Source organism: Lottia gigantea, assembly GCF_000327385.1.
Source record: "Lottia gigantea unplaced genomic scaffold LOTGIsca_4, whole genome shotgun sequence".
In the NCBI taxonomy this organism is placed as follows: domain Eukaryota; kingdom Metazoa; phylum Mollusca; class Gastropoda; family Lottiidae; genus Lottia; species Lottia gigantea.
The window spans coordinates 5,831,900-5,846,188 of record NW_008709379.1 but is presented as its reverse complement, the minus strand read 5'-3'; the positions used below and the strand labels follow the sequence as shown (position 1 = coordinate 5,846,188).

At 35.9% G+C, this 14,289-nt stretch overlaps 1 protein-coding gene across 1 annotated transcript; it reads left to right on the top strand.

Annotated features, from left to right (window-relative positions):
• Positions 1-6,146: 6,146 nt before the first annotated feature.
• LOTGIDRAFT_153912 (hypothetical protein) lies at positions 6,147-12,729 on the top strand (the record flags this gene model as incomplete). The annotated part of the gene is made up of 2 exons (XM_009059908.1): positions 6,147-7,040; positions 12,703-12,729. The coding sequence occupies 2 exons, from the start codon at positions 6,147-6,149 to the stop codon at positions 12,727-12,729; spliced, it is 921 nt and encodes a 306-aa protein (XP_009058156.1).
• Between the last annotated feature and the right edge of the window lie 1,560 nt (positions 12,730-14,289).

Sequence of the window (14,289 nt, the reverse complement as noted above, 5' to 3'; positions counted from 1 at the left end):
CTATCCCCCCCCCCCCCCCAGATTTTACGGTGAAATTTCAAGGTGTCAAAAAATAATTTTGCGGTCACATATACCCGAACAAGTAACGGATGAGCTAAAGAGCAGACCCGGATTGTCGCCGTTCGGATGGCGAAATCACCCAGACATGTCAAATAAATCCGGGGCCGAGCCTGGACCAGCCCGACATTTGCTCTCTCCAAGGAGAGGCGCGGATATAAACATCATTCTGACGGATTAATTGAAGGTACAAAAGATGCTGTAAATGGCACTTGTAACACAGATGATCGATTGTCGATTTTTTCCGCTGAAATTGCCATCATATACCCCGTCCGATATTTTCATTTCAATACAACTGAAACCAATTGTACTTTATTAAACAAATAATTTGAAACCTTAAAAACAAACAAAACAGACAAATTCTTCGGTTCATGGATGACCGGCGCCGGCACCCACGAAACAAAAAGAAAAAATCTACGTCTGAATTGTCCCTACCTGTTTACAATCCCAACTAATCCGATAAGATCAGGAGTAAAATTGTGTATCTTTTCTACACGTTTTCCTTTGAATAAGTTTCAGTCATATAGATCAAATCTTCACTAATATAATTGCTAAAATAATATAGATTACTGCCACATATTTAGGAATTTTTATATATGAAGACATGTTTTGTAATGTTCTAAAGCTTACATGAAAGGTTTTCTGAACCAAAAAAATGCCTCAACATAAAAGGTTATCCTGTTCTGTATTAACCACGAAGGAAGCTATAATTTCATCTAGCAAGAGAAAATAAGTCATTATTTATAGTTCAATTTTATGAAATAGCATTGAAGTACGCTTAAGCAATGAATGATCGACAGAAAATACATATATATATGAATTTATTTTGTACCACCTTGCTCAATGCTTACATTCCCTATTTGTATTTTTGAAAAAATTATTTTAGTAAAAAGAACCCAATGCAATTCAGTTTTATAAGGAAGATTTTAAAGGAGCAGTATGCACAATTTTCATTATCAAATACGTTGTAAATTATACCTCAAAATATTTCTAAAGTATGCTATTTATATCTATATGAATTTGTTTTAAAAGGGTTGATTAAAAACGGATTGTTAATTAAGCAGTTTGGCCTAGTTGTGGTTTTAAGCTTTATATATGTAATGGCTCAATATTTTTAATTGAAACCTTCAAAACAAATAGAGACGTATTTCTCTACGATAGGCGTCTATTTTGCTTATGTAGTTTACATCTACCAAAAACAATAACAATCTTACAACGTAAACTTTTTGAATAGTTTTGGCGTTTTGAAATTAACAGCAGAAGTTTTTGAATTAAAACTTTCAGTTTATGTTGAGTGACACATTTCTCCTGATTTTGGTGCATGGTTTTCATAATCTTGAGCAAACATTATTTTTTAATAAGTGATCTTATTAACTATTATTCTCGGTATTCATTAAACTAGCTTGCTGGAGACAAAATCCTCACAATATATTGGCGCAATTTTGAGATCCATGATCCATCAAAAACAGATAGCGCCAGATACGCTGAATCATTGGGACATGGATTGTGTTCAATTTCTTTTAACCATTTTATACCAGTGCCAGGGCCAGGTTGACGTCCGAATGGGGGGTGGGGGGCGAAATATCTGAGGTTGCCCGAATTTCTAACCTAGTTATGAGAGTCATGCCCAAAAAACTTGCATCCGGGGCTGCGAAAGGGGGCGGCTGCACCCTTTGTCCCCCCATCCCCTTTGACTCCTCCACTCCCCTATTTTGTTATAGAAAGCCACGATACACTTTTATGACCAATGCCGAAAAGTCATCTGTTCACCGACCTCCAACCCAGGACAGCTAAATTTCGTTGGCGGTTGCAGGTTCTTTTTGTCAACCAAGTAATACTTGCATACCCATTAATAAAAGCAGTCAATATAACATGGATATTGAAAACAATAACAAATTTCTTCGAGATGATAATATTTCTTAACATGTTACTCTCATTTATGAAAACACAACGCCCACTTAAATCAATCTCAATACTCCAAATATTACAAAATATATTGATTTCTTTTAATGGAGGTTGAGCCATTTTCTCGACTTGGGAGCCATTCTAGACCTGCAGATTTCTTAATACGTTTAGCGTCTCGTCATTTGAATGAGACACAAACAAGAGCCAATGCACTGAAATATAACAATCTAACAAAATACAGATATTTTCGTTCCGCATTTCCAAACAAAGTCTCTTTAGCTGGAATTTCTTATTCAGAAGCTATAGCTTTATACACTCTTTCAAATAATATGAATCTACAGAAAATAGAGTTGTCCATCCTCAAGATAGGCACCATCGATCCACATGTTACCTGCAGGTTAAGGCCGACATGCATATTCGTATTTGATCATTTTGGAGCCTATGTATATCTTTGTAAATTGCCGACTATACACAATGATATTCGTATCTTGTACAATGTTTAATTGATGTACAATCTTATACAATATTTTAATTGATGTTCAATCTTGAACAATGTTTAAATTGATGTGCTATATTGTACAACGTATTAATTGATGTACAATCTTATACAATATTTTAATTGATGTTCCATCTTGAACAATGTTTAAATTTATGTGCCATATTGTACAATGTTTTAATTGATGTACAATCTTGAATTATGTTTTAATTCATGTACAATCTTATACAATATTTTGATTTATGTACCAACTTGTACAATGTTTAATTGATGTACCATCCTATACAATATTTTAATTGATGTAACAACTTGTACAATGTTTTAATTAATGTACCATCCTATACAATATTTTAATTGATGTACCATCTTGTATGATGTTTTAATTGGTGTACCATCCTATACAATGTTTTAATTGATGTGCCATCTTTTACAATATTTTAATTGATGTAACAACTTGTACAATGTTTTAATTCATGTACCATATTATGCAAAATTTTAATTGATGTACCATCTTGTACAATGTTTCAATTTATGTACCATCCTATACAATATTTTAATTGATGTACCATCTTGTACAATGTTTTAATTGATGTACCATATTATACCAAATTTTAATTGGTGTACCATCTTGTACACTGTTTTAATTGATGTACCATCTTGTACAATGTTTAAATTGATGTACCAACACAAACAATGTTTAAAATGATGTACCATATTATACAAAATTATAATTGATGTACCATCTTGTACAATGTTGTAATCGATGTACCATCCTATGCAATATTTTAATTGATGTACAATGTTGTACAATGTTTTAATTGATGTACCATATTATACAAAATTTTAATTGGTGTACCATCTTGTATACTGTTTAATTGATGTACCATCTTGTACAATGTTTAAATTGATGTACTATCTTGTACAATGTTTTAATTCATGTACCATATTATATAAAAGTTTAATTGATGTTCCATTTTGAACAATGTTTAAATTGATGTACCATCCTATACAAAATTTTAATTGATGCACCAACTTGTACAATGTTTTAATTGATGTACGATATTATACAAAATTTTAATTGATGTACCATCTTGTACAATATTTTAATTGATGTACCATCCTATACAATATTTTAATTGATGTACCATCTTGTACAATTTTTTTATTGATGTACCATATTTTACAAATTTTTAATTGATGTTCCATCTTGAACAATGTTTTAATTGATGTACCATCTTGTACAATGTTTAAATTGGTGGGCCATTTTTTACAATATTTTAATTGATGTAACCACTTGTACAATGTTTTAATTGATGTACCATCTTGAACAATATTATAATTGATGTTCCATCTTGTACAATAATTTAATCCTATAGAATATTTTAATTGATTTACCATCTTGTACAATGTTTTAATTGATGTACCATATTATACAAAATTTTAATCGGTGTACCATCTTATGTACTGTTTTAATTGATGTAACAACTTGTACAATGTTTAAATTGATGTACCATCTTGAACAGTGTTTAAATTGATGTACCATATTATACAGAAATTTTAATTGATGTACCATCTTGTACAATGTTTAAATTGATGTACCATCTTGAACAATGTATTAATTGATGTACCCACTTGTACAATGTTTTAATTGATGTACCATCCTATACAATATTTTAATTTATTTACCAACTTGTACAATGTTTTAATTGGTGTACCATCCTATACAATATTTCAATTGGTGTACCATCTTGTATACTGTTTTAATTGATGTACCATCTTCAACAATGTTTTAATTGATGTACCATCTTCAACAATGTTTAAATTGATGTACCATCTTGTGCCATTGTATCTAGGGTGTTGAATTAATAACGCTGCCTTAGCTGATACTATTTTTTTTTTATTATAGCTCGTTCACTGCAACATATACATATATAGGTATAAATATAAACAAAAGATATCATACATACATGATGTAATTATTAATACAGCTGACTCGATTATACTTGATATTTTCAAACACTAATAATAACATTTTATAATTCCTTTTAAGTTACACTAATAAGAATAGATAACACTAAATGAACTTACAAACTATTGGCACCATATAAACAAACACCCCAAAGAACATACAAAACTTCTAATATTGTAAAGTATCCTTTAAGCAATAGACGCTAAAAGCAATCTAAAGATTGAAATATGGATGTAGAAACACCGAAGTAAGTAGCAAGAATGATAACCAAAATACTTGTAAATAGTAATAACAAAAAGTAATCAGGTATAGTAATGAGTAGCAATAGAATAAATCACGTGATTGACATCTAATTACTAATAAATATTTATCGACAGGACATAACGATAGGCATAGTTATCCAGGTAAAAAGAAAAAATAACACCCAACGATCGAGGCACAGTCTCCAGAAACGACATCTTGAACGATGTTGCAATTGATGTGCTATCTTATACAATATGTTAATTGATGTAACAACTTGTATAAAGTATTAATTGATATACCATCTTGTATAATATGTACTCATTTTGTCAAAGCTGCCTTTGACTACATAGCAGCTTATTATATGTAATGTTCCTTCGTGTTGACTTGAATATATCCCGCTCCAAGAAGTCCATTTGAAATCTTAGCTTGAAATTCCTGAAGTCAGTAATTGAGTTACATATACTTTTAGACCCTGTTATATTCCCACAAGTCTATTTCCCGCTCTGTCTATACTGCAGACGATTCTACTTGGAAACTATAATGCTGTTTAATAGGTCTTACTGAAGCTTTATATATTTCATTCAAGCAGAATAAACCCAATTAATTGCAATGTGTCCTCTTTCCATATAAGTAACATTTCCCATACTCCAATATAGTATATAATGATTCAGTCGTCGAAATATTACCTTACCAGCGGACTGAATTCAACTGCGGCCACCCATATTTCTCTACAAAATCAGTAGGACGCAAAACTCCATTCATTTCATTTCTACAAAATCAAAATTGTTTTTCTTACAATTCTATCAAAACGTACTGCACAATTTGAAAAAGAAACTCAATGAGAAATTTTAATAACGTCAATACATTTGTGCCGTCTCCTTATTTATGTTTCTGTCATTATATAATATTATCACATGCTTATCAACTTTCAATATATTTCTGTAACATTGTTATAGTTAATTATCGTTTTCAAACTTATTTTGGTAAATTTCGTTTCGGATAAAAGATCAATATTTAGTCTACTTTCATTTTCACTTTCTATTTTCGGTAGAAATCAGTTTGTTGTTGCTTTTATTGTTTTGGATTCAATCCACCTTTTTTCTATGTCATCCATCGTTGGTAAACCAAAGTGTGAGTAGGATTGTGTTCTATAATGATTATATTTGTATTATGCATTGATATTTCTGCGATAAAGTGCAACTTGATGGTTTTTGGAGTGACAGTCTGAGCAAGTATTTTATGTAAACATCGCTATATTTTGAGTGTTTTCATTGCATAACTTACCGTTATATTGAGTCAATATGAGAACTGTTTAGCCTTTGTATTGTCAGTATGTGTAACATTGTGTTTTATGTTTGTTTCAGCTTTTTACCTCGTTTTCTTCTCAATAAATCTATGATACTGAGAACTGGTTATCTATCTGCAAAGATCCCTTGCGGAATAGTAAAAAGACTTTGATAATATTTACACCAACCGATGTACGGACTTCGTAGGGAGCGTCCACTCACAGAAAAGGGTAAAATGATGTTTGATAGCAAATGTTCTACACAACAACGCAACTGTGACACGTCATGGAACCGTGTCGAAGATTTGATAATTAGTTTACATGAATGCAATGACGTCAAAAGTCTACGTAAACTAGATTACGACATAAATCAAGCATGTCACACTTACTGTAAATCTGTAAAACTTTATCTCAAAAGAGAAGGAACTGCAGAAGCTAGCGCTGCCTTAGAAACCTTTAGTCCACACTTTGATAAATGTCTAGAAGTCGTGAATAAGTGTCTCACTGATCTGAGGAACAAAAAACTTGAGCTTATAGAAACAATATCTCAATCTGGCGCCTCAGTGCAATCTGGAACCTCAAGTAGCAAAAGAGCTAAAGCGGCAGTGGAACAGACCAAATTGGAATATGTCAGACAGGAAGGTGAACTCCTGAAGCAAAAGGCTGCGATTGAAGCCAATATAAGCATCGTAAAACAGAAAGCCGTGGCAGCTGCGGCTAATATTGAGGCTACCTACGACGAAGATAAAGTGGAAGAACCGAGAATACCTGTATCAGACAAAATGCAGGACGTTCAGATTTTCGTTGATGAATCAAGGCGATTCACTTTGCAATCAGATTCTAATCAGACATTTCCTTTATCTATGTATGCTCCCGTCGCTTCGGCTAACGTAAACATTCCGCCTAATCCTGTCAATGCTTTCGATGATATGGGAGAGCTTTCTTCAGCGCCTTTACCGAACTTACCTGTTTCATCTCCTGTGATTATTCCACCCAGGAATGTAAACTTTAGTGCCCCTATCAATCAGCCTACTCCACCAGAATACTTACCTTATGGTTCCCAAGGAAATATACCGCCTACCAGCGTTAGTGCGCCAGTGCCTCAAAACTTACCTGAGACGAGAAGAACACAACAGCCGTTGTATAGTGCGGTACCTCAAAATCAGAGTTTGATGAGTGTGACGTCAGACATTACTAGATACATGTTAAGAAAAGATTTCTTATTAACACGCTTTGCTAATTTCGATGATAAACCAGAGACTTATCCGTCATGGAGAGTATCGTTTCAGAGTATCATCAGAGAGCTTCAGGTTACGCCTTTCGAGGAAATGGATTTGCTAGTAAAGTGGCTGGGACCCAAATCGTCACAATTTGCTAAGAGTATCCGTTCAGCAAATGCACATGACCCACCCCGCGGAGTAACTCGTATATGGGAAAGGCTACAAGAACGTTTTGGTAGACCGGAAATGATTGAATTTTCCATTAAGTCGAAAATTGCGGCTTTTCCAAACATGGCGAAGGACTACACAAAGTTATACGATCTTCTGGACATTCTTACGGAGATCGAATCAGTAATGGTATATCCAGAATATACAACCTTGCTCAGCTATTTTAACTCTTCTACAGGCGTATCACCGATAGTTAAGAAACTATCGTATTCCATACAGGACAAGTGGGTTTTTCATGCGAGCAGATATAAGAAAAGGTACTCTGTTGCGTTTCCACCATTTCCTGTATTTGTGGCTTTCATACGCGAAATGTGTGAGATCAGAAACGATCCAGCCTTTTCAAACTTTGTTCAATCATCACCTGCACCGGCGAAGCAAAAGCCAGTGGTTTTCGCAAGGAGAGTAGACGTGAAATCATATAGTAAAGTCGAAACACGCGACAACAGTGACAACATGGAACGGTGTCCAGTTCATAAGTCAACAGGTCACGATCTAAATCACTGCAAGGCTTTCAAGCGCAAACCTATCCCTGATCGTAAGAAGTTCCTGAAAGACAAGGGTATTTGCTTTCGGTGCTGCCTCTCAAATAGCCATGTTGCGAAAGATTGTGAAGTGACACTTAAATGTCATTATTGTGGTAGCTCTAATCACGCCACAGCGTTACATATCAACAAACCACGTCAGCAAAACGAAGAATCAGACTCTGACGACAAGGAACCGTCACGTACTGAAAGCAATGATAATTCGAATTCGCCTTCTGAAGAGACTGTTATTACGAGATGTTCTGCCGTATGTGGAGATATGTTACTCGGTAGATCTTGTGGAAAAACTGTTCTTGTAGATGTATATAGTGAAAACGCCCCGGACAACGTGGTTCGTGCGTTTGCCCTAATTGACGATCAAAGCAACCAGACTCTAGGCACACCTGATCTGTTCGATCAACTTGGGATCAGTGGCCAAGTTACGACAGTTGTCATGTCAACATGCTCAGGCAGTGTATCTATGGCGGGGAGACAAACAACCCAGCTCTGCGTCCGATCAGCGGATGGAACAACTGTTGTCAAGCTACCTCGAATAATTGAATGTGACTCAATTCCGTGTGAATATCCAGAGATAGCTACACCTGATGTTGCTCAACAACATTCTCACCTAAATGGTATTGCCAACTACTTACCTCGATTATATCCGGACGTTAAAGTGATGCTTCTCATTGGTCGTGACTTACCGGAAGTGCACCATGTTCAGGAACAAATTCTGGGTAACGATAAATCTGGCCCATTTGCACAGAAACTATCCCTCGGATGGGTCGTTATTGGCGATGTGTGTTTGGGGAGAGTTCATGCTCCCAAAACGGTAAATGTACGTCGAACGAACATTTTAGAAACCGGACATTCTACTACCTTTCCGTTATGCGCAAATCGTATTGAAATCAAGGAACAAAACGAAGATTTGTTTATAAGAACTCCGTCGGATAACAAGGTAGGACAATCAGTCGAAGACAAGCAGTTTCTTCGTATTATGGAGTTCCATTTAGATGATTCAGGACATTGGAGTGCTCCTCTACCATTTAAGGAAACGAAAGAACAGTTGTCTAATAACCATAGTCAAGCTTGGAAGCGAGCACAAATCCTAGATGCGAGTCTTCGTAAGAACGCCACGAAACAAGAACATTTCATGACATTCATGGACAAAGTAATTAGTAGTGGAGCAGCAGAGGAAGCACCCACAGGGGCAACAGGTAAGTGCTGGTACCTCCCACTTTTCGGGGTATACCACCCTAGGAAGCGTCATCAGATTCGTGGGGTTTTTGACAGTTCAGCAGTATTTGAAGGGAAATCTTTAAACAGTGTACTCATGAGCGGTCCCGATTTACTCAACAGTTTAGTTGAAGTTTTGCTGCGTTTTCGTAAAGATTCTATAGCTGTAACTGGTGACATAGAACAGATGTTTTATGTTTTCCATGTCAACGAAAGCCACAGGGACTATTTGCGATTTTATTGGTATCGTAACAATGACTTTAAACAACCGCTCATTGAATATCGAATGAAATCACACGTGTTCGGTAATACGCCATCTCCAGCCATAGCGACGTATGGCATTCGTAAAGCTGTGGAGAACAGCGATCACGATGTGCGTTCATTCGTAAATAATGACTTTTACGTGGATGATGCACTATCGTCATTCGCAGATAAAGATCAGGCTATCGACTTACTTAAACGAACTCAGAAACACCTTATGGACAACGGTAAGATTCGTTTGCACAAGATAGTTTCGAACAATGTAGAAGTGATGAAATCTTTTGACAGTAGTGATTTAGGAAAGGACCTACATAGCCTTGGTTTGTCGTGGAATCTTGAATCCGACATGTTCGTCTTCTCAGTAGATAATGCCGATAAACCTTGCACTCGCCGCAGTCTTCTTTCGTCCGTCAATAGCATCTTTGATCCGATGGGATTTTTATCTCCGTTAACTATTAGTGGAAAGATGCTTTTGCGAGAACTGATACCCCCAGGAACAGACTGGGATGAACTGTTATCCGAGGAACATTCCATAAAGTGGCATAATTGGATAGAATCTTTGAAATCTATTGACAGTTTTAAAATTCTCGAATGTTTGTCGAGTCGTCGTTTTCATTAGCAGACAGTGTTGAAATCCACATGTTTTGCGACGCATCTGAGCAAGCCGTATCAGCAGCTGCGTACATGAAAGTGGTTGACAGCAATGGAGATGCGTCAGTAGGCTTCGTTATGGGCAAGTCTAAGCTTGCGCCCCTCAAAGGCCACACTATACCCAGATTAGAATTGTGTGGGGCAGTTTTAGCGATTGAAGTGGCAGAATTAGTATGTACTCATCTTGGACCTTCACCTGATCTCTGTTTTTATCATACCGATAGTAAAGTGGTGTTAGGGTATATTAGTAATATTAGTCGTCGTTTCTATACCTACGTCACCAATCGTGTGGAAAAGATTCTCAGATACTCAAAACCGCAACAATGGTGTTACGTTCCTTCTGAAAGGAATCCGGCGGATATGGGAACTAGATTTCTCACCGTTTCCTACGTTACTGATCGACTCTTGGATTAAAGGACCAGAGTGGCTTGTGTCGACTCAGATTAGCAATACTACTAGTATCAATACTTCTCATGTACTTGTTGATCCGAACAATGATAAAGAGATCCGTCCTGAGATCGTAACTCGCTTGACTAAAGTGAAACCTGGACTTGATCTACGTTACTTAGAAAAATTCTCATCGTGGAAATCTTTAGTGAGAGGTCTCTTATGTATCAAACATGCTCTTCGTAGTCGCAGTGACAAGTACGAAACTACAGCGAACAAGGACGTCGATCTTCGCGAAGGTACTGAACAATTTATCGTGAAATGGACTCAAAATGCTGTGTATAGGAAAGAAATCGACAGCTTAAATAGTCACAACGGATATGTTTCTAAGGATAGTAAAATTGCTCAATTGGATCCGTTCATAGATGAAACCGGATTGATGCGCGTCGGAGGTAGACTAAGACGTTCGAATTTCGATTTCAAGGAAAAGCATCCTATTCTAATACCAGGTGATAGTCACCTTGCTAAATTGATTATTGTGCGTAATCATGAACTATGTCATCATTCGGGAAGACACATTACCGAAGGAACTATTCGAAACTCAGGTTATTGGATTACGGGACTCAAAAGGAGACTTAGTTCAGTAATTTCTCAATGTCTTATCTGTAAACGTTTTCGCGGTAAAACTATGATCCAAAAGATGTCTGATCTCCCAGAGGAGAGATTACGTGCGTGTCCTCCGTTTACTTACGTCGCAGTTGACTGTTTCGGTCCATGGGAAATTGTGACAAGACGCACCAGAGGAGGCAGTGCATCCTCTAAACGTTGGGCAGTCATATTTGTATGTCTTTCGTCCAGAGGTATCCACATCGAGATCATAGAGGAAATGACTACTTCGTCTTTCGTAAACGCCTTACGAAGATTTATATCTGTCCGTGGAAAAGTTAAAGAATTCTTTTCTGATCGCGGTTCGAACTTCGTGGGAGCTGTACGGGAACTCGGGATACCAGCTATATGTGTCGAAGATGTTGAAATAAAAACTTTTCTAAATGATCAAAATGCAGTATGGAAGTTCAATACGCCTTACTCTTCACATCATGGAGGCTCATGGGAACGCCTTATAGGAACTGTTCGTCGGGTGTTGGACCCAATTTTGTATGAAGCTAGACATCAGAAACTTACTCACGAGTTATTATGTACATTTATGTTTGAAGTTATGGCGATTGTAAACTCACGTCCGCTCGCTCCTATTTCTCCTGATCATGAAGCTCCGAATATGTTGTCGCCGAACTCACTTTTGACTCAAAAAGTTGGTGATTCAACTGAAGACTTCAGTGGTTTAACCATTCGAGATGCGTATTCTTCACAATGGAAATTCGTTCAAGTGCTCGCTGAGAAATTCTGGCATCAGTGGAGGCATGAATATATACAATCGTTGCAGTGTCGTCGAAAGTGGCAACAGCCTCAAGAGAATATTCGGGTTGGAGATTTAGTGATCGTAAAGGAGAACGATTTACATAGAAATCAGTGGCCTGTCGGATTAATTGAATGCGTTTACCCGGGACGATCTTGTGAGAAAAGTTAAACTTAGAGTAATTAAAGATGGTAAACCACATGACTATGTTAGACCAATAACTCAGGTTGTGTTTTTATGTCATAATTCATAATTGAAAACGTATGCATCTTTTCATTAAGTTAAATTTGGATTTGGAAGTTATAGTGATTTTTGCGAAATCAGACGGGGAGTGTGCCGTCTCCTTATTTATGTTTCTGTCATTATATAATATTATCACATGCTTATCAACTTTCAATATATTTCTGTAACATTGTTATAGTTAATTATCGTTTTCAAACTTACTTTGGTAAATTTCGTTTCGGATAAAAGATCAATATTTAGTCTACTTTCATTTTCACTTTCTATTTTCGGTAGAAATCAGACTGTTGTTGCTTTTATTGTTTTGGATTCAATCCACCTTTTTTCTATGTCATCCATCGTTGGTAAACCAAAGTGTGAGTAGGATTGTGTTCTATAATGATTATATTTGTATTATGCATTGATATTTCTGCGATAAAGTGCACTTTGATGGTTTTTGGAGTGACAGTCTGAGCAAGTATTTTATGTAAACATCGCTATATTTTGAGTGTTTTCATTGCATAACTTACCGTTATATTGAGTCAATATGAGAACTGTTTAGCCTTTGTATTGTCAGTATGTGTAACATTGTGTTTTATGTTTGTTTCAGCTTTTTACCTCGTTTTCTTCTCAATAAATCTATGATACTGAGAACTGGTTATCTATCTGCAAAGATCCCTTGCGGAATATATGCGCTGCCTTTCGTCGTTTTGTATAAAATGGTGACAAGTAGAAAAAACAAAAATATATTTACACACATACTCATGGATATTCACGGTTCGTCAACCATAAATATATTGTATTGTCGGCGTACTATATAAACTCTGGGGCTTTTTAAAACGGGTCAGAACTAGGTTAAAGGTTAAAGGTTAAATTGGGTTATAGTATATACAGGTATACTGTTAAATACAGGTATATTATTCAAATTCGGACGACTTGCTTTTTTTCGTAATTGTTGAACTTGTATTGTGAGTCGTGGCTACTTAGTTACCATTATTATTGATATAGTAGATTCTCTTAAAGGTATGTTGACATGGTTGGGAAAGTTAGATGAGGATTATGAAGTAATGGGCATACCCTGTCTCGTGACCCACGCATGATAAATTTGTTGTAGAAAATGTACTCTAGTGTGGAATGATGGAACATACACTTCGTTTAGTTTAAAGATAAATTCTCTTTCATCCCTCTGGATCACAAACAGACAACTCAATATTATGTTTTGTATCCACCTATGTTAATGTTCTGATGTCTCAGCTTTGCTAGGACAGATTCGCCATCCAATTCGCCGTCGTATTGTTGCCTGAGAAACAGAAATCGTTTAGCTAATCCGTAATATTGTTCTCAGTTTATTAATTACCATCCCCATCACTCTACCTCTTTTATCTTCTTTACCATAACTCACTTTGTTTATTAGCATATATTCTCTCATCATGACTTCTCATTGTTAATGTTATATCTTGTGTTTGTGACATTACACGCAAGACTTCCTCACATGATAATAGAGACTACAACATTGTGAATCGGTGTATATCCTCTAGTTTCTCAAACAAATCAATAAACAATGTACCTTATCGAACTAAGATAATCGAGGCTAGAATAGACTCAAACATAAATACAAACCGCCATTTCAACTAGAACAAAGAAGCAGTTTAAACTTTGTATTCATTAAGTTCAGTTTAGTGGAGTGAGTTCAAATCAAGAAGAAAGAAATATTATAAACAGATTTCAACTATGAAATAATCAGTAAGTTTAGTTTTTTTTCACTTGAAGGAGTGTAATACATATATATATGGGGACCTATTAGTCTTAAAACTCGACAAGTGAAGGGCAAGGGCGACCAGTGGCCGTTAAAAAGCATGGTCAAACTTTTTTATTTGAAAGATTTTGCAATGCCCTACATAATATGCTATTTACATCCAAGAAGTGTATGAGGATTAATCGATATGTAAGACAAAGCACAATTTGATCCACTTCACATAGTATTGTAGTCGTAATTATCCAGACCATAATCTCACATTATATTTTACAGAGCCTGGATGATCGAGACTAGATTGGAAACCACCTTACTATAATTAGATATAAGAAGAGGAAATCGGCTTGAAAGAAGAAAACATTTAAAAAGATTTTTGGAATTCAGTAAGTTGAACTTCTGACAGTAAATAACACCCACCCACGAAACTGACCACGAAATTGAATT